The following is a 20714-nucleotide window of genomic DNA, read 5'->3' as shown; positions in this document are numbered from 1 at the left end:
AGAGAATGAGAGAGAGTTCTGACCCCGTGGTCTTCTCTGGCTTTTTATGCATGCAGGACAATCTTTGCAGCCAATCAGCACTAGGGAGAGGAGAGAGCAGGTTAAGTATGATGACAAAAAAACAATAGGCAGGTTTTAGATGTGCTGGCAGACTCGGAGTTGGAGAATGACATAGCTTTTTTAATAAGATGTTGTACATTTTAGCCTCATCTGAACTTTCTGGTTCAAGGCAAGCACTTTATGGGTGAAGTATGTTCATTTAAAGCTAAATATGTGTGTTCTAATGCCAGACTGGAAGCAATGTGTTATGAGCCTTGTTGGTGTTTGATGCACAGTATTTCCACATGGTTTGCCAGCGCGTTGGTTCCTCCAAGCCACATGCGAGCCAGGCCCACTTCAAGCAGCCAAAACCAGAGTCTCCTCCACTTTTTTCTCCACCACAGACTTTTGCCTTCCTAGAATGGATCCAAAAGAGAGAGAAAAACATTGTAGGCTTATTTGCTGGTGCATTTCAAAAAACCTCTGCCGATTTTATTCAATTATTTATGCTTCTGTGGTTTGTATTAAAGATGGTTCAAATTATACTCCATCACGCTGTGTCTGTTTGCACAGAAAAAAAAAAGTTAAAGAAAATGCAGCGATGAGAGCTGGCCGTCAGCAGTTCCATGATACAACTTCAAAGCTCTACGGTAAAAAATTTAGGACTGCTTCATCTCTACCAACCTGAGGGCACATTGTCTCTTCCCATGCTAATTTTTTACAATCAATACCAAAACATTTTCTCCTGCCAGCTCTGGATTCAATCTGCAGAGAGCGAGCTAATGCAAACTCCAAAGACAGTTTACATCACATTTTTCTTTCATCTTTGCAAAATGTTTGATTCAGAAAAACATTCATTCACCATTTTTTTTAATAATGAGATTTCATATTAAGTGGAAACTCTAGACTAAGAAGTTGAATATTTAAAGAAACATGAAAAGGTCCCCGTTGTAAACTCTGTGCATGCAGTTAAAATGCTCATGGTTGCCAAAATAAGTAAAACTAGAGTCTAAACATCAAACTAAAGACCTCTAAGCTCTTCAATAATCACGTCTTCCAGTTAAATGTGGTGTAATGCCTGAGTTTGTGGTTATTTTCTTTTCCAAATCATATTCAGTTTTATGAATATGATTTTCTCTCTCTCTCTCTCTCTCTCTCTCTCTCTCTCTCTCTCTCTCTCTCTCTCTCTCTCCTTTTTTTTTTTTTTTTTAGTTTGGGCTCTTATTTTCCCAAATCAGTTCTTGCTTCCTTTGGAAAAGTTCCACATTGGGAGTGCAATGAAATGTAAAGTCCTTAAACCCTTGGATTTAATCAGGTATAGCTTGGCCTTATCGGTGTGGGCACTAAGGCTTTATGATGATGTGGCTGAGCTTGGCCAAAGCCTGGGCTGTTGGAAAGCAAAGAATGAGGGTGATGGAGATAGCCTGTCCCTTAGGGGCCAGGGCAACAGGTGTGGAAACAGAGCGTACTCCCCCCTCTCAGTATAACAGCAAGAGGTGCTTTACAGAAGCTATTGTCTTACACATATATATGCATGGCTTCACGGGCTTAGTTCGTGGATCAGTAACATCCAGCAGAGTGCCGCACCAGCAGTTGGCTTTCACTGTTCTCTGTAGCTTCATGAAATACTCTATATCCTAACATGGCATGTGATATGTTACAACAATGGCAATGCAAACAAGAAACAGTATGATATTACTGAAAGTCAGAAATGTTATGGCAGTTGTTATTATTCTTATCTTATTTTACAGGATACTTGAATAATGTCTGTCAAATTATTATTTTAAAAAATTCGTTCAAATGAAGCCACAAAATCGTCATCCCACAGTGGGTCTTTGGAAGTGATTTATATGAAACAATATTACGCTTCGGGATGTGTAAATCAAGTTTTATAGCTCTCTCTGTGTATTGCCAGGCAGCTCTCCTTTTTAATTATGGAAAATGACAGTCAAACAGTATATTGTGCCTAAGACAGCCACATTATTCTTGATAGTAATGATAAAAACACTAAGAATCAGTATAATATTTACCAAACCAAAGTTTAGCTAGGGGCATTTAGGAAGTGTTGAGGAAGTATCTCCTAATAAAAAGTCCTCACATTCTGGCAGTAAAATGCATTTCCCATGCCTAAGCACACCCACACATGAAAACCCCTGCACTCGGTGTACAGTACTTAAACTGGGTCTTTGGGCAGCTTTTGTGAAGATGGCCACAAGGAAACTGACTGCACAAAAGTAATGGTAATATGTAAATGTGTAGCACTGTTTCAACAAGTTTACACCTTACTTATGCACTTCAAGAACACATTATTAGGATAAACAGCTTCAAAGATGTGCTGCAAAGAAACTGATGTGGCTGTGTTTTATCTAAAGTTACCCAGAGAGCTTGACCTAATGAAAATCAGCTATGAAAAACAGCACTAGCAGAGGAGGGTTAAGTGGTCAATGGTTTTCCTGTCAAGTGGAGCTGAGAGACGTGTGAACATCAGGTCAGACCTCCTGACCTCTTCATTGCCACGCTGAAGTACTAACAACAGTAGTCATTTAGAAATAGACTTATGTCTGCATGGCGCACACACAGCTACTGTGGAAGAAAAACTGAGGTCTCCTGCGTCGGCAGAGAGCATAATTAGGTACTCTGTGGGTTAGGTTATCATTATGTATGTGTCATAATGTGGTGCTGTACCAGGATATATCTCGTGTCATTTAGGGACACACCGCAGTGCACACTTTTCCAGAAAGACAATATGCAGCACATGTTGCAGAATGTTTGTAAAAGAAATTTGTTTCCTTGTAATTTATCAAAGATAACTAAGAATTCCTTTGGAAATAAGAATGCGGCTGCTTACGTGTAATTGTGTGGTAAACCAACAAGGCATGCTTTTTCTAAACATAAACGAGCAATTTGTAAAACACAGGGATGCTGTTTACAGTTTACAGTGACCACCGATTTGTTGTAATTCACAATTAAGTCTATGAAATTTTGGAGTTATGTATAGAAATATGCTAACGTAATCCACATATAACTTTGTGGAATTGGGGTAAAAGATGGAGTTGTTCTCCAACTTTCACATGTTGTGCATTAGTAATGGACAGTGGCGATTAGAGTTGACTGCAGCAGACAGTTCTACTTATGTCTGTGCGTGGGTTAGTCTCTCCTCTCGGTGAAGCCCAGTCTCCTGCAGGATTTGGCTCCCATGGCCTCTCTTGTAGTAATTGAATGCAGAGAGTGGGTGTCATTTGTCCTGTGTTCCTCTAGGGAAGCCACTCTTGCTCTGACAGATTTCCCACAACTGCAAATGGCTCGACTATGCCCCGGGAGTTTTCCACTGGGTCTCTTTCTCCATGTTTGTGTGAATAATTTATTTACTTCTGTCAGTGATAGAGCAGTGATGTGTTATGTGGCTCAGGACTGTGAAACTAAATCAGTTTAATTCAAACATCGTAATGACAAGATGCTATAAACAGACAGTAGATGTTATGTCAACCTATGAAACTGTTAAACGTTTTTAGAGTTCTGACAGTACGTTCGTCAGTGATGTGTCACTATTCTCACCAGTTTTGGGGTTGTTAAACAAGCTGTTTAGTTCTGCGTGTCTGTTTTGCAGCTAAACACTTATCTATAATGTATTTTATTTCTTGGTTTGCCAGTAAATATCTATGATAAAATGACATGCTTTTAATCATTGAAAATGTGCAGATAGCATATGAAAGGTAAAATAATCTTATGCATGACCTTGCTGCTCGCTGCAGTAATAGGTGCAGTCATTTTTGATTTTTCATGTGGTTGCCAAGATAACAGTTTTAAAGACATTCACACAGCTTCGAATGATTGTAATGACAATCAACAATCTTCAAATTGTGCTTTCCAAGCAGAACCATCTATCAGAAATCTGACTGCATCAACAGCAGTCCCAAAGAGCGTGTTTGTGGTAGACTATTTGTAGCCAACAAATGTACTGACTGTCTGAATGCTGGTTAAGTTTCTCCATTTGCACAGATCCAGAGGAAAACTTTCTGCCAACTTGAATGCATTACATGCAGTTTGAATATGTTGTACAAGCATAGTAGTCCTACTAGAGAAATATAACAGATGACATAACACTTGTGTTTTTGTGGAAATCTTTGGAAGCAGTTTAGTCACGAGGATGATTTTGAAAGTGAATGGCAGCATTAGCACTAAGTAATATTTTTGAGTTTTGTTTTGTGTGCTTTCGTGTCAGTGTAGCTGTTTTTCTTTCCTTTCCAAACCACATTTATTAATAAAGAAAAGTTAAAAATAACAAAGTTGACCAAAGTGCTTCACATGAAACAAATGAATACACACACACATGCACAAACACATCTAAAGAATCACAAAATACAACACTAAATACCAAAGCGTTCACTCTGAAAGCTGAAGAATAAAGGCATACTTTACAAAATGACCAGCCTAACATGTGGAGGTAACTCATTCCACAGTTTAAGGACTGTGGCTGAGAAAGTTTCTTAAATCTATTCTTTGGTACATGGAGGATTAGCTAATCTGCAGATCTGAGACCTTGAGGAACATAAGGTGTTACGAGATCAGCAAGATAAGAGGAAGCCAACCCATTAAGGGATTTATAAACTTACAATAAAATCTTAAAATCAGTCCTAAAATGCACAGGAAGCCAGTGAAGGGATGCCAGAACAGGGGAGATATGAGCCATCTTACGGGTTTTGTTAAGGAGGTGTGCAGTAGCATGTTGGAAGGCTTGAAAGTATCACTGACAGAAGTAAATGACCATTGTAATGTGTAAAGGGCATTACAATAGTCAGTTGAGTTGTTATAAAAGCATGTGTAACTCAAAATGATTAAAAGATAAGAAGATCTTGAGTTTGGGGGGAAAGGCTCAATTGGTAAAAAACTGATTTCACAACAGAATTAATCTGTTTGTTCAGTTTAAAGTCAGAGTCCATTTTTACACCAAGGTTATTTACACTGAGCTTAACTTAAGGATCTAGTGGGCCAAGGTCCACAGGGTTACTACGTTCATGTTTTACGGAAAGATGCAAGTGCTGTTCTTGAACACTGGTCACGCAACATGACTATGACTGTTCTGCTTCAGACAGTTTAAAAGACGGATTTAGCAGATGGAGTCTGAAAAATGAAGCTGGCATGGAAGTGCCTTAAAACTGAATTCTTTCTAAAGAGCACTTGGGGGTAACTTCTGTGGTTGCAAAAAGACTTCATTGTAAAGAAGCCGGACAGTGATCTCAGTAGTTTCCTGATGAGCTCATGATATCAATCTGTAGTTTCAGATAACTTTAGAATATGTGAAATCTCTCTTTATCTCTTCTTTGTTTGCAAACTCCTTCCAGACCACCAGGAGTTGTACAGCCAAATTTGGCACATCTTAGATCACTGAATTTTTTGTAGCAGATATTATTATGTCATTATGTTACCTAGCAACTACCTAGCAATGGGCAAAAATGACCATTTAACACTTCCTATAATTTTTTTTATTTCACAACATCTACTATATAGCCACAAAAGTTGAATTATGCATGATGCATTACTTGCTTTTTATATTCTGTGTACCTATAACACCTAATGTAAGCTTCCTATTGTTTGTTGAAAATAGCGTCTCTTGTAGATCTAGAAAAGTTGACTCATGCATACTTAGTGACTACCTAACAGTAGGCTGAAATGGCCCATTTTTAAAATATAAACAATATCTACCACTCCTGATTAAGTAGCCCCCATCAGTTTGAACATCATGAACAGGCCAAACAGTACAATAGCATGGGTATGCACTAGTAGGCATCAAGTTCTTTCTTCAAACTTTGTTCATTAATAGAGTTAGAAGGATTGGTGGAAGGGTGTGCTAATTGGCTAATGACTTGTCAATCACAAGTGCAGTTCTCAAATAAGTTAATGTAATCAAAACATCACATTTCATGCCCAGATTGGCAGCAGCTGGTTAAGCAGATTCAAATACAGCACCTTGATTCTGAGGGTTTTGCAGTCTGGTCTGGATTTTCCATGGCAGGATCCTTGAAATGTTTAACATCCGCACTTAAATTGGTTGTATTTTGTGCAATTCTCTGCCCTTTTACGTACCTTTTTATATTTGCAAAAGTTTAATATGGCACTTACACAAAGCCATAACATGGATAAAAGTTTTCTTAAATCAGAAATAGGAGAGTGGGGTTATTTATTACAGCATAAACATAAACAAAGAACACCTGTGCCTACTAATTGTGTTTAAATTGTGTTTAAATAAAGTTACTGTTAAATTACACGATAAATGGATACAAGAGGTAGTATACAATATCTTTTACATAATGTACATAATTTATATATTTTTGCTAAAAAAAAACAACTTATGAAGAGATATGAAACCATGGACTTAAAGAAAAGACTGTCTTTAGTTAATAATCCGAGCTGTAGGGCCTGCTCTAGTCAATAATTCAGCCTTGTCGGTGCGTTCCGCCTGGCTTTACAGATAAAGTAGAGACATACTGTCATGAAGAGACATGGATTGCAGGTCAGGTGAACTTTTCTTTCTCTCTCCTCAAATGGCACAAGAGATATTGATTCTGGGCCTCACTCTCAGTGAGCTTCACTGAACTGGAGCACCTTAAATAACTACAGAAGAAGAGGGGAGCAGCAGTCTCGAGTCCAGCACAATCTACAATGCTGTGTAAAAGTCTTGTGCCAACCCTCATTCCTTCATTTTTTGTGTTGCAAGGAACCAGACTTTCAAGTAATTTTTAAAAGAGTAATAATTGTCCTGCCTTTCTAGACGTCCTGGAAGTTTTTCTTTGGACACTGGCTATTTTTCATATATTTTCAGTCCAGTCCTTGTACCTGATATTTTCAGAGGAAAGGCCTTTTTTTGGTTTTGTTTATTTGTTTGTTAAGCTCCTTAACAGTGACCTATGAATCATTCAAGTGAAATCTAGGAAAAACAGCAAAAATAACTGTCTGAACATCAAGGTGATTTCTAAAGAGACATTGGCCAAAGTCTTGGTATATCCTGGCATGGCATGTTGTGTCGTTCCTTGGAAAAACTTGAAGAATTTAGAGAAGTTGGAAGCCTAAAAAAACTTCCTACAGCAGCTGAAAAGTATCAAAAAGTCTTGATCTTAAGAATTAGGGACGAAAATCCAGCAAAGACTACGTAAAATACCTGAGAGATACATGTGGCTCTGCAGCAACTACTGTTTGCTGAAGACACATCAAAAATGGTCCCAAAAGAAGAGTGACTATCAAGATAACACTCTAAAGGAAGGGAAATGGGCATAAAAGGCTAAGGTGTGCCAAACTGCAAAAGAACTGGACTAAAACAACACTGGCAACAGGTCTTATTGAGGGATCAGTCCAAATTTGAAATATGTGTTTTAAATCATCATTGTACAGAGGAGATCAGGAGAGCGATACAAACATGAGTTCCTACGATCGTGGCTCAATAGTTGGTAGTTCGCCTTGTAATCGGAAGGTTGCCGGTTCGAGCCCCGGCTCGGACAGTCTCGGTCGTTGTGCCCGGTGGCGCCAGTGTCCGGCAGCCTCGCCTCTGTCAGTGCGCCCCAGGGTGGCTGTGGCTACAATGTAGCTTGCCATCACCAGTGTGTGAATGGGTGGATGACTGATTGTGTAAAGCGCTTTGGGGTCCTTAGGGACTAGAAAAGCGCTATACAAATACAGGCCATTTACCATTTACAGCCATATTTAAAACACCGTGGTGGCTCTGTCATGGTTTGGGGCTCCATTTCAGCCAGTGGTGTTTGGGACCATTATTGTACTTATGGATTCATCAACACAGAAAAGTACCATCAGGTTTTGGGCTGGAAAATATCTGATTGTTTCAACATGACAATGGTGAAAAATTACCAAAATGCTGGCAATTAAGCCTGGAGAACTATTCCTAAAGACTACTTCAAGAAATTATAAGAAAATTTGCCTGAGAGAGTTCACGCTCTGAAGCTTTTTTTTTTTTCTGTTTAAGACAATAGTTTCTCAGTGTTGCTTTTCCAGAGTAATCTAAATCAGACTCCTCGGCAGTTAGTGGACCTGTAAATAGTTTGTTAAGAAAACATAACAACAGTTGGCAGGAAAATAGAGGTTCTGTGTAAAGTACAAGAGCAATTACTTGCCTGGACTCTAGTACACTTCATGTAACAAGAAGTGTATTTGAAAAGTAGTTAGACTGTGCCATGAATGTAACAATTTACTTTCCTATGCCACTGATAGGGATTCTCAAAGATTCTATCATAGTTTTTAAAACCTGCTTTTTGTCAGAGTAATCACTTATTATATGCAGGTAAATACTAGTGTTTGTTTAAGTACGTTTGGATTAACCAATGAGTAACATCCAGCAGGTTCAACCAAACATAGCAAGCTATTTTCTTGCACCATTCGACCCAAGATTGTTCGAGCTAGGACCCCAACGAGAGCAATTAAAACGCAGAACAGTGTGCTTTTGTTTGGAACCAGTCGCGCATTCGGTTTCACACCATTGGTTTTTCATCATGAGAGGATGTTTCTCTGAGGAAGGAAGCATGTGTACCGTGAAAAACCATTAGTTTTTGTTTATCTTGAAGCAGTATCATGTCTAACAGTTTTGAAAAATTACCCCAAATCACGCACAAATGCAAAGGAGCTTATTTTACGGTCTATTAGTGTACTGTTCAGTGCGCTTATTCCATTGCTTGTTGACTTTTGCTGAGAAAACTTTGGCCAAATGTATCAGGATCTTGGTACAATGAGTAGGAGTTTTTGTTTCCATCGTCATCTGAGGGCAGCTCATTCCCTCCATCTAATCTCTCTAGACATCCTCCATCAGTGCTACCTTCACCTGCTGTACTCAAAACACACGACCACCTTTTACAGCATTCTCCGTGAAGAGCCAGTGCAAAAAGCTGTGAAAATGAAGACGTTTCTTCTAATTTCACACTCTGCGCTTGATCGTTAGGGTCTTATTATGCCCCATTTGCTTCCCTCCACTGGCTGTGATGAAAGCAGGGCAAAGAGGCCGTGACAGGACAAAAAGGGGCCCTTCATCAAAACACATTTTGTTTGGGGTCTTTTTTAGCCAGATTCAACCCTTCCCCCACATCTCTGCCAACACTTTCCTGGAGTTTCCCCTGTCTGCATCCCTCATTAGTAGCAACCCCCACCTGTCTCCACATTCATTTTATTAAACTGTGATTGCCCAATGCTCTGCTCACTACAAGCAAGCTGTCCGCTCTTATTTAATTGGCCCACAGCCTCCCTACTGCTCCTCAACAAGTGGGAAGGTCAATGGGTGCTCATGACCTGGGATGATGATGTCTGCCAATACTGGGCAAAAGACAGATTTTTTTCCTTCCCTGTTAACCATACCCGTGAACTGTAGCACATACATCCATGCCTTCCAACTAATTAGGTTTTAATCTGATCTCTAAAGGTACCGGAAGGAAAATCCTCATAATTATAGTGAGATAATCAATATAAGGATTAACGCTAGAAATTCATTTGTAAATAGATAGTCAAGAAGAGAAATATAAATATAAATTTCAATTGAAACACTTTTTTTCTTTTTTAATAGGGAGACTTCAGTTTTTTTCAGTGCTGCCTGGATGACTGGCCCATTTAAGCTTTTATTAAATTTTTTAATGCAGCTTTTTTTCTCTCTCTCATTATTAGTATTATTTTTGGCTGCACATCAGACTTTTCTGTTTAGGTTGGCTTCTGTGATTGTTTGGGTCACGCCAAGCATTACACTAGCAATGATTAACTGGGACATGGGAATTAAGAACTAAAGCTGCTTTAATTAGTAAAAGTGTTTGATAGAATGCAAGTTTGTAACAGGAGGGGTGACTTTTTTCTCCCAAACCGTCAAAATCTGTCAAAATCCTCACTAAGTGGGCACTAATTTGAGAAATTATATCAGCTGTGAAGTGAAGAGTGAAGGGGGAGGAAGAATGGTAGAAGCCGTAGCAGGAGCAGCCAATGCAAAGTGGTTCATGGGGGTGAGAACTGGATTCTTTTCTTGGCTGAGATGCTGGGGTCAAGGTCATGGCCTGCATAGTGGTTAGAGTACATGGTGTTTAAAGCTGGTTTGATCCTTAGCCAAGGGGCAGGAAATCCACAGAGGCTGCATCTGGACTCTGTATAGCTGGAGCGAGAACTTAAATTGGTGTGCAGAATGTGGACTTTGAAGTGGAACAGCATGCTGAAAAAACCTGGAGTAAAATTTGCCCCCTGATTATTCTTTATATGATTACCTGTGTAATATGATTATGCCAGTTTAGTGTGACTTTGATTGTGGAAAATTCATGTCATGTTTTCTCAGTGCTTCACCATAGTGAAAGGCGCTTTCACTACATTTTCAATACCCCATAACAGCATGTGCTTTGAATGTGTCCTATTAAGTTACAATTAAAAAAAAGTAGGACACGCTATCATATAAACCAGAGTCTCTCTGCTGTGTTCAAGTGACTAATGTCACATCTCCAATTTCTCTTTGAGTATAGCATGTGAAATATTCCTTTACTGAGAAAATGGGAAGGAGCAGTCGAATATAAGAAGTCTAAGCCTGTGGAAAAAGATTTCCTTTTCTATAACCACCCAAAATGCATTTATTTTCCCCAAATGAGATTCTTTCTAAAAGTTTAACACGTACTCTTAAATGCTATATTTAACTCTTGACAGACTCTACCATGCAAAAAACTGCTGCCCGATGAAGCTTGAAACTCAATTCATACCCTGACCTAAAGTATCCAGAAATTAAGCATTAGGAATAACCGAGCAACGTTTTAGAAGCCCTGAAGAGTGAGCCTTTTTTCAGTAGAAGAAGTTCTTTCTATTACTATTGCTACTATTGTTTTGAAAACTGTTATTTTATTGACTGTATCGAATGAAATTAAGTTAAGTATGATTCAAAGTAAGTATGAAACATACTTTAATTTCTTAATAATTACCTTGAGAAGTTGGAGAAGGCTTTTCCTTTTCTCAAGGTAATACTCGTGTTTGAACATGCTGGGAGGGCTGGTTCTCATTTGTTCTTTAAGCTAGTGGAATGCATCCTTGTAAAGTTATTAGAGATATTATGTTTCCTCTTACCACGAAGTCATTAGAATCAAAATATTGTTTTAAGCTGATTACTCCCAGTAATTGAAGTTATTAGAAGTGAATGAAAACATACCTGTTATTGCTGGAAACTAGGTAGCTCCGGGACTTGATGATAATTTCTGTTATTAGAAATGATCAGAAAACATTATTGAATATGGCTTACGAGTGTCTCTGTTGCAGGTTTTTTGCTTTATTTTGTTTTAATGTATTTAAATCAAAGTGTTTTTGAAAGCTGACACAAAATTTATTCCATGTCTTTGATCAACAGTGGGAAGAGGTGAGCGGTTATGATGAAAACATGAACACCATCCGGACGTACCAAGTCTGTAATGTTTTCGACACCAATCAGAACAACTGGGTACGGACAAAATACATCCGGCGTCGCGGTGCGCAGCGAATCCACGTGGAGATGAAGTTCTCTGTTAGGGACTGCAGTAGCATTCCTAATGTTCCAGGCTCCTGTAAAGAGACTTTTAACCTATATTACTATGAATCTGATTCTGATTCAGCCACCAGAACATCACCACCGTGGATGGAGAACCCCTGGATCAAGGTTGACACCATTGCAGCAGATGAGAGCTTCTCCCAGGTCGACCTTGGGGGCAGAGTGATGAAGATTAACACTGAGGTTCGAAGCTTTGGCCCAGTGTCACGGAATGGCTTTTACTTGGCCTTCCAAGATTATGGCGGCTGCATGTCTCTCATCGCTGTTCGTGTCTTCTACCGGAAGTGTCCTCGTATAATCACTAACGGGGCATTATTCCAGGAGACCCTATCTGGAGCAGAGAGCACCTCCCTTGTGGCAGCAAGAGGGGTTTGTATCCCAAATGCAGAGGAGGTAGATGTGCCTATTAAGCTGTACTGCAACGGCGATGGAGAGTGGATGGTACCTATCGGGCGCTGTATGTGCAAAGCTGGGAATGAGCCTGTGGAAAATGGGACTGTTTGTCGAGGTATGTTTTGCTCTCTGTTTTCTCCTAAGACTAGTTAATCAGTCTTCTCTGTCATAACAGTGTACTCCATCAACTAAAGGATATAGTCCTTGCAATTTTTATCTCTTGTAGTGCACTAAGCTGTTCCGAGATCTATTTATTACAATGTAATTGACACTATAAAATGATATTAGGTAATATATCAAGAATATGATGGGAGGTACATATTCTATGCATAGCTTATTCAACATTGGGGCATTTCCATACAAAATATGATCCTATCCTTTTTCCAGCAGAAATAATAGTTGCTGGCGTTGGATCTTAAACTACACAGCTACTGCTGGAAGTCATGACTACAGAACATGTTGAGTTTTTCTGAGCTGCCGTAAAAGGATGTGAATCGCAGCACCAAACAACACAGGTGTTTGGTTTAAAATCATAACTGCTTTTCAAAGAAGCAGTTGTTTATTAACTTTCCTGCTCTGGAAATTGCAGAACATTTAGAGTAGACCTTAAACGAATCCTTAAATTATACACAATCAGTATGTGATTTTGTTTTGTTTTATCTCCTGTATGAATACATTCTTTATTCCATATGTATATATATTTTTTATTAATATTAGTGCTTTTAAGCATTTGAGCTTCTTCCCAGAGAAAAACACATCTCTGTGCATATTGTTCACAGTGATCAAGTTCAACAGATATTTAAATAAGACCACACACACACACACACACACACACACACACACACACACACACACACACACACACACACACACACACACTCAAATGCTAGCAACAATTTTGAATCTGTAAAATTCTTCTGCTTGTAGTATGCCTCCTCTCAACCAGTGGGACAAAGAGGACATTTTTCAAAATTGCACACATTTTCCTGTCAATTGGAATCCCTCTCAGGCAAATCGATTTGGCTTTTCAAAACATCAATGCACCCAACATTTACCTGTGCCATGCCCTATCCACACTCTGCCAGGTGGCATTTGGTCAGCGTGCTTAGAGATGCTGATCACTTGAAGCAGCACAGCAGCGTGTAACCTGCGGACTGCAGCAGTGCTGATCCAGCTCAGCACAACAAACCACCCACCTGCATTTCAGAGCGGTGTGTTGCTGCCTCTCTTATGTGCACCTGTAATTACAGCGCATCCCCTAGCACCTGTGTGCTGGGAGGGTAAAACCTGATGGGTGCTGCCTCCCCAAACACTGTCAGGCCTGTTCAAGGACTACTAATGGGGACAGGCAGCGGCTCCTCCTTAAGGAATATGGGCCAATAAGAGGCATGTGAAGATGGTGCAGCAAGCTACTCTGATCCACATCCATGCATAATTACACTAATCTGCTTGTTTTCTGACCTACATGTAATTCACTGCATGTGGTGGATTGGAACATCTCAGGGGTGTCCTCAGTCATGGTGTATTTTGAGCTAAATGGGATTATACAATTAAATGTTGTCCACTCAGGGAAAGTATGTTGATCCACTTCATATCCTCACTGCGTTTTGCCTGCTCTGTCTGATTGCCTCCATATTTATTTCTCAGTTTCTGTTCACTGGCTTTGTTGGTCAAGATCAACTAGGATAAAACCTTTTTAATGGCCAATTTTCCCTTTTCGTCTTCAGCACCACTTAGGCAGTGAAAGTAGATTTGGGTACTGGCAGTTATTCTGGCAAGCATATATACACTACATGAGCGCAGAATTTCACCATTTTCTTTTTCCCTCCATTTCCCTTGATCCTGTGATGCATTGACTCATTATTAAAGCTTTATGTGAGGGATGGATTATCTGTGAGTGCAGCTGTGGAATGCAGCACAATGATACAGAGATGGATTTTATGGCTCTATACAATAATTATGAGCTTCAGCACAAACAATTGGGAAGTGTGTCCTTTACCAAGAAAGGACATAAAACCATTACGACTAAAAAAAGATGTTGTGTTGTAGTTCCCCGATTGGTTAGAAGCCTTTTTGGATGGAAGACTGCCTTCAATTCATGTGCTCTCTAGTCATCTTCCTGAACACTGCAAACTGATATCACTACATTAAACTGTGGTCTGCCGCCGCCTTTCAGCTGCCAGAAGTTGGATAATGAATTGATCTATGAAAGATGCACATATGCCAGCCGATATTATGGGGTAATGAATTGATTTGTGAGAGGTGCCCTCAGAGGGTTCGTAAGGTATCCTCTTACATGAGGGGATTATGGAGCTGTAGAGACAGCATAAAGGAGGCAAGATGAAAGACACTATTTGTCCTCTAATAGTAATAATGCAACCAGTGCTTTGTACCAACATCTCCTCAACTAAACGTGTAATTACGCATGTAACAATTAAACCCTTGGCAGGGATCCCGGCAAATAATTATGCTGTCATGAAATCTGTCAAAATATTGACAGCAGAATGGGGTGCTTACATCGAATTGCTGAGGCCTTTTTTTTCCCTCTGCAATTGTCTTATAAGTGAGATTAAGTTTCTTCTCTAAGAAGTGCCATGAGTGAAGAAACCATACCAGACCCTTTCAGTAGAGCTGGCCCTGACGAGAAAGATCTGATTTCCCCTCAGAGCCTTGAGGAGATGGTGCACCACAGAGACACATGAGGTCCTGTTTGCCCTAGAATGAAAAGCATTCTCTTCAGTGGGGCACAATGAGAGCCATGTTCATGAGTGGAATTGCAATCTCCTTTAACAATGCCCATGTGTGTTTTCCTGAGTGTAATCTGATCATCTAACCCCATGCTATTGTGAGTTCAAGGGTCTCAACTGTGGGAGTGTGGCTCATGTTATTGAGGAGTGAAGATTCAGATGGAGACAATCTGTCACAGTGATAACAACAACTTGATTTATGTCTGGCAATGATTTTGATAGTCACTGTATCTAAGGAGAAAGAAAAGTATTGTAAAAGAAGTAGCAGTTTGTGTACCCTTGTGGCCCAGATTTGTTGGAGTAGTAATATTCTGTAACTCCGATATCTACCAGATTTATTGGCAACTACTCCAGTATTTAGACATACTGTTTATTAGAGAACTTCTCCCAACTAATAGTAGAACTACGTGTTTTAGGTCACATTGAAAAGAATTGGAAAACAACACAAGTCTGTCTCCTGGTGAGGTCTGCATCATCGGTAGTAGGTGCTTGGAAGCAATGTTCCTGGAGTTACACCAGAGCAATTAGATTAAGGAGGAAAGGCTTCAGTAATTCTTCAGCCAAATGTGGCTATAGATAAAGAGAGTTAGGGGGGTCGAGTGCAAAGGTAGGTGGTGGGCGGACATGATTGGATAGACATGATTGCATGGAAAAGTGGTGGGGAGGAGGCGAAACCAGGAAATGAGTCCCCCTAACCCACTGTCAGAATCCCAATTATTGCAGCCTCTTCGTCTGGAGAGGCTTTAAGGATGGAAATCAGCGCAGCACAGACAAATCCACGCCGCTGCCTTTATTTCCCTCGGTGCCTCTGCCTTTAATGGCAGCTCTAATTGACTAACAGTGCACGTGGGGAACAGCCATGCTGATGACTGGATGGCTGTCCTCTGTGTGGAACAAGACACAAAGCAAAACAAAACAAACACACCCCCTCAAGGCTTCTGCTGCATTGTGCATTGTGCAAACAAAGATGAGGGAAGGTTTGCATTGGGCTGCAGTAACGGAGGAAAGCGAGTGAGGGAGAGAGAGAGTGGGAGAAAATAAGGGAAAGAAAGAGAGACCAAAATGTCAACAGCCTGCCTACACAATAGGCATTCACACAATATTATGTTAAAGTAAAAGCCTCTTGTATTCTTGTGGATTGATGGCTACTTCGGCTGCTGTTAGCTGTTTAGTTAAACATAAGGAATACAAATTAGTGCCTCAGCAGATGTTCATTACTGCAACATTTGCCTGTTAAATGGCATTACAGACAACATGACTTAATATCTGCATCATAAGCAGCATCCCTTAATTTCCATTACTGGTTTCTTTTTTACCCCCCTTTTCTTTTAAACACGGATCCAATAAAGGATTGTGATGTGTGTTTGATAGAGGCGGCCTCTTTGGTCTATACACATTGTAGGATGTTGTAACAGCAGGAGGTGAATAGACGAGCTCTAAGACATGTCATTTTGTTCCCAGAGGGGCCCCAGGGAACATTCAGGAGCCTTTATTCCTTCTTCCCCACTGTGATGGGATTTCAGTATGGCCAGGTGCTTTTTTTTTCTGTCTGCTGGTCTTCTATTTCTCTGTCTGTTCTCCACCCTGCACACATCCATATAGCAGCAAAAAGGGTGAAAAACAAGAAGAATTAAGGGAGCTTCAGATAAGGGAAAGAAAGAGTCTAATAAGACAAAACTGTCAAAATTCAGCCGTGTTGTTAGTACACAAATGAAATAACAGTAAGCAGTCATTTGTATACCCATACACATGCACTTTATTATCCTCATTTTCACAGCACATTTATCATATGTGGATGTGATAACGTGACCCGCGATCCCTGCGAATCTCTCAGAATTCAAAGATCATGGCCTGTTAAGCCTGCAAACGTTTTCCACATGGTTTTGCACATGCCGGGCTCTGCTCCATATGCCCCTCCGTCACACTCCTCATTATCCCACACCATCTTTTGAATCTCAAATTCAGACAGTATGACCTCTTATAATCCCGGCACCTCTTTTCACATTATTGGCCTTCTCCTTGACTGTAAGGGCTTCCTGTTGGTCTGCTTCTTGCTTGTAACACCTCTACCTGTCTCACTCTGAGCCCCAAGATACTATAGGTAGTTTTCTGGGATTTCTCCATGAATGCAAGGCAGAGTGACAAGTCTTATGGATTTATTTGTGATTAATTTGCCTTGGACAGGCAATTCTGGAAATGAGAGCCGTGCAGTGCACAGATCCATCCATATGGGACTCTTTCTCATCAGAGACGAGGCCGGGGCTTTGTCAAAACATCCCCATGTGTTGTCTCTCAGATGTCCTCGACCCGTGTCCTGTTAGAGGAATCCTCGCTCTCTCAGCTAAGGGAGACTGATGGATAAAGCATCTGTCTGGTAAAAAAAAAAAAAAAAACACAGAAAAAGAGAAACAATTGAGCTCACTGTTTAAGACAGGAATCCCTCTCGAGTATCAGTGACCTTGTTTTTTTTTTTTTGCTTCTTTCAATGATATATTAGAACTCGGTCAACACTGAAAAAATTGTGGTGTCTTGTGTTGTGTGCTGTTGACCTACATTGCAGCTAATCTAAAAGTGAGAGCAGAGAAAAAACAGTGTTCATGTCACTGATTAAAAGTGCTTAGAAGTGCCACATGTAATTTATGCCCATAGTGTGTGCATGCTTGTTCACACAGAGGTAAACCCTTGATCATTTTAGGAGGGTGACCATTCAGTCTCATACAGCATCACAGTGTTTCAGACTCAGAAGCTCTAGACCACTCTGAGTGGGAGCACAATGGGAACACTGCAGCATTATAGACAGGTGTTTTAGTTATAATCTAACAGTCATTTATTGTGTTGCTTTTTTATTTCATTCGATATTTGCTTCCTCCTCTGCAGAGTCTTATAAACAATAATAGGATCTAAAATGAGAAGCATCACCGAACAACAAAGATCTCTCCCCTGCTAAACTTCACTTGCTTAAAGATTAAATAGCTGCACTAGTGAGGCCAAGAGATGGGAAGGGAAAGAGATAAATGGAATTGAAAGGCAAAGTGTAGGTGGGACGTATTAACAGGGACAGGCTAGAGCTAGAGTTCGTTTCTCTTCTTCTCCTCTTATCTGTGTAACATGCCCCAATGCCTGTCAACATGCTGCACTAATAACCAAGAGAGATAATCTCCACTGAGCAGCCGAAGAGAAAGATATCACAGAGAGAGAATATTAATGCCATAAACTTCATAATTGCGGTATTTTGTCATTCTGATGTTTTGACTTCAGCTTAGGGATTACTTGGTCGTACGCATTGAGATGAGACGGTACAGTTCCTTTCAAAAACACTTTATATAATATGAAAAACTTTGGCTGTTAATATGAAAATAAGTCTGCTTTCTTTGACTTTTGAACCATAATTCATAATATGACCAATACGGAGAAATAAGCATTTTTTTTTCCTTTACATACAGTGACCTCCAGTACTTGGATTTAAAAAAAGAAAAGAAAAGTAATTTCTACAGTTAAGTGGTTTAAATGTATACTTATTTATCTGCTTGACACTATGAGTGCCACTTAACTTTGTAGCATGAATCAGCATGCACTGTAAATCTCTGTGTTGTCGATATATCTCCCTTGCAGTGTCATTAAGATAAATTCCTGTGCATTTAATTAGTCGGCAATCAAGGCGATTTAGCTTCAGAAAGGACTTCCTGCTGCTGTAAAGGAAAACAAAAAAGATTGAGTTAATTTAACGACTGTTTCCACAGGCTGAGACTGAATAAGAAGAACCAACAAACAGAAAATATCCTTGGATTCAAGGGCAACATCTCTGTCCATCTCAGTGTGGTGATTGTGTCCACGCAAGCTTTACGTAACCCCCGGAGCCTCTGCAGAGTTTGGGCAATGTCAACAACCAAATCAAGGAGGTTATGTTGATATTTATTTTATTTGTGGATTTCATTCCATAATGTTTAGAAACCATCTGGTTAATGTCATCCCAGAAGTTGGACTCTTATAGCAAAGTTTTCTGTCATCGGTCTCCCAGGAAGGTGTTTGAGTCTTAAACTGTGCACTTCCACGCAAAGCCCCATGAAAAGTTAAGCTCTCCCCTGTTGAGAACCACTGCTGTACAACTGTGCTGTGTTTTCTTAGCCAGGTTACTACATGTGTCTTCCCAACTTCTGGCTGAAATCCACCTCACTAATATTGTATTAGGTCATTCACTATATCAAACATCACACCTCAAGAATGATCTGAAAATGATCTGAAAAATGATTTTAAAATTAATGATTTAAATAGAACTAGATTTGATCTCAAGTGTAACTTTGTCATGTTGCCGGATGAGGATCACCTAAGTTAGTGCAGTTTAAACTGATGGTGGTAGGAAAATGTGCTCCAGAGTTCAAAACCACAAACAGTAGTAGTGCAAGAAGAAAAAAAAGCTCATCTCCAGTGTCATCATTTTGGCTTCTGGAGCCATGAATGTTGATCTGAATTCTCTACTAGCCCATGTACTGGATGCTATATCAGATATTTCAGAGGATAAGCAAAAAGCCTGAACTACAGATGACAGTAGAAGAAAGTGAGAGGATCTTGAGGCTTCATAGTGAGAGAACTGTGTATATCTGCACCTAATTTTAGATATCTTAAGACTATCTATTCCTAGAACCTTGTAGCTACCAAAAGTAAAAATAGTCACAGCCAGAATCACTGCCATTACAAAACACAGATAAGCAGCGTCTGTACTTGACACTTAACTGCGTATTCTCTAATTCATGTTTTTTTTCCAAGATCTATTTTATTGTTGGTTTCCTACACACACATTGTCACTCTATCCAGTACTAGTACTTCAGCCAAAATACTGGCCTGGTTTAACTGTTGAAGCCACTTTGAGGGGGATGGTGTTTCATTGCTGCGGGGGACAGCTCTGCTTTGTAAATGGGCTACTTACAGAATTTTCTGGATGTTAAAACTTTTTTACCTCCCATCGGGCTGCTGCTAAGCAAATAAATTACTCAGTATAATGAGCTGTTCCACTCTCCCGTGGAAATTCACAAGCTATCGGCTAAAAGGTATGGTTCGACACGGTTTTTCTCATTCTTAGCACTCTTGTAAAGAACTGGGTTCATCTAAAGGATACAGATTTTTTTTTGAAAACATGCCTTGGAAGATGAAAGGCATGGCACAATCCGCTTGGCTAATCCTTATCTAGTCAGCTAGAATACGCTTTCCAGTTCATTATAATATGTACCCGTGGTTTATGGGTGACAAATCTCACAATGCCCCACTCTTTCGTGTTCTTCCTCTCTACCTCTAGGTCTTTGCATTATGATTAGTTTTATTTTCCCACAGGTTATACAGTAAACCCTTTAGGGATTTTAGTTGGGGTTTTTTTTATTGGTGGCAAAATAACAAGCTAATAAGAAGGCTGCTGCCTTGTGTGGGGGTGAAAAAACATTGCTTCCTTTGGACCTCACAGCATGAGTGCAGTACTGAGATATTATCAATTGTGTTTTTATGTCCCCATCATGCGTGAAAATTGGACAGTAATTACTTCTTAATTTCCTTTTAATAAGCTGAACTGTAGCCTTTTAATTCCGTGGAATGATAACGCAAACACGTTAGCAGTTCATACTTTGCACACTGTTAAAATAGACTCAGCTGATACACTCATTTTACCTAAGGAAGTGATTGATATCGCCACTTCTTGTTATAATGAACAACTCTATCCACTCAGTATCATCTGAACCTTTTACGGTTAATTTATTTAAATCTTGATACTAGGATTCCATGCAAGGAATACCTGAATACATTGGTTGCTGAAAACCTATTAACTCAACAATAAATACTGGATTTTAACACTAACCTTAAAAAAAGAGGGAACTATAAGGTTCTTTAGGTCAAGGTTTGATTTCCTGTTTACTCAAAGCGTAGCCTCTCATAAAGCTTTAGTGGCTCAAAGAGAGAGAAGGATTGGAGAATAACAGGCACTAAAACAGAGACACACTCAAGGGGATAAACAGAAAAATCACGTACCC

At 39.8% G+C, this 20714-nt stretch overlaps 1 protein-coding gene across 4 annotated transcripts in view; it reads left to right on the top strand.

The window, feature by feature from the left end:
- ephb2b (eph receptor B2b) overlaps positions 1-20714 on the top strand; it is a 126104-nt gene that overhangs the window by 51477 nt on the left and 53913 nt on the right. For all 4 annotated transcript variants that reach the window (XM_086293209.1, XM_086293207.1, XM_086293208.1 and 1 more), the window contains exon 3: positions 11387-12071. In XM_086293209.1, coding sequence (XP_086149335.1) covers positions 11387-12071 — 685 coding nt within the window. The remainder of the gene's footprint in view (positions 1-11386; positions 12072-20714) is intronic.

Source organism: Aulonocara sp. 'chitande type north' Nkhata Bay, linkage group LG5 (assembly GCF_057382095.1).
Source record: "Aulonocara sp. 'chitande type north' Nkhata Bay isolate Kocher_YH1m ecotype deep benthic linkage group LG5, A_spYH_male_GT1.1, whole genome shotgun sequence".
Lineage (NCBI taxonomy): Eukaryota > Metazoa > Chordata > Actinopteri > Cichliformes > Cichlidae > Aulonocara > Aulonocara sp. 'chitande type north' Nkhata Bay.
The sequence above is the reverse complement of the archived record's forward strand: the minus strand, read 5'-3'. Positions and strand labels throughout refer to the sequence as shown.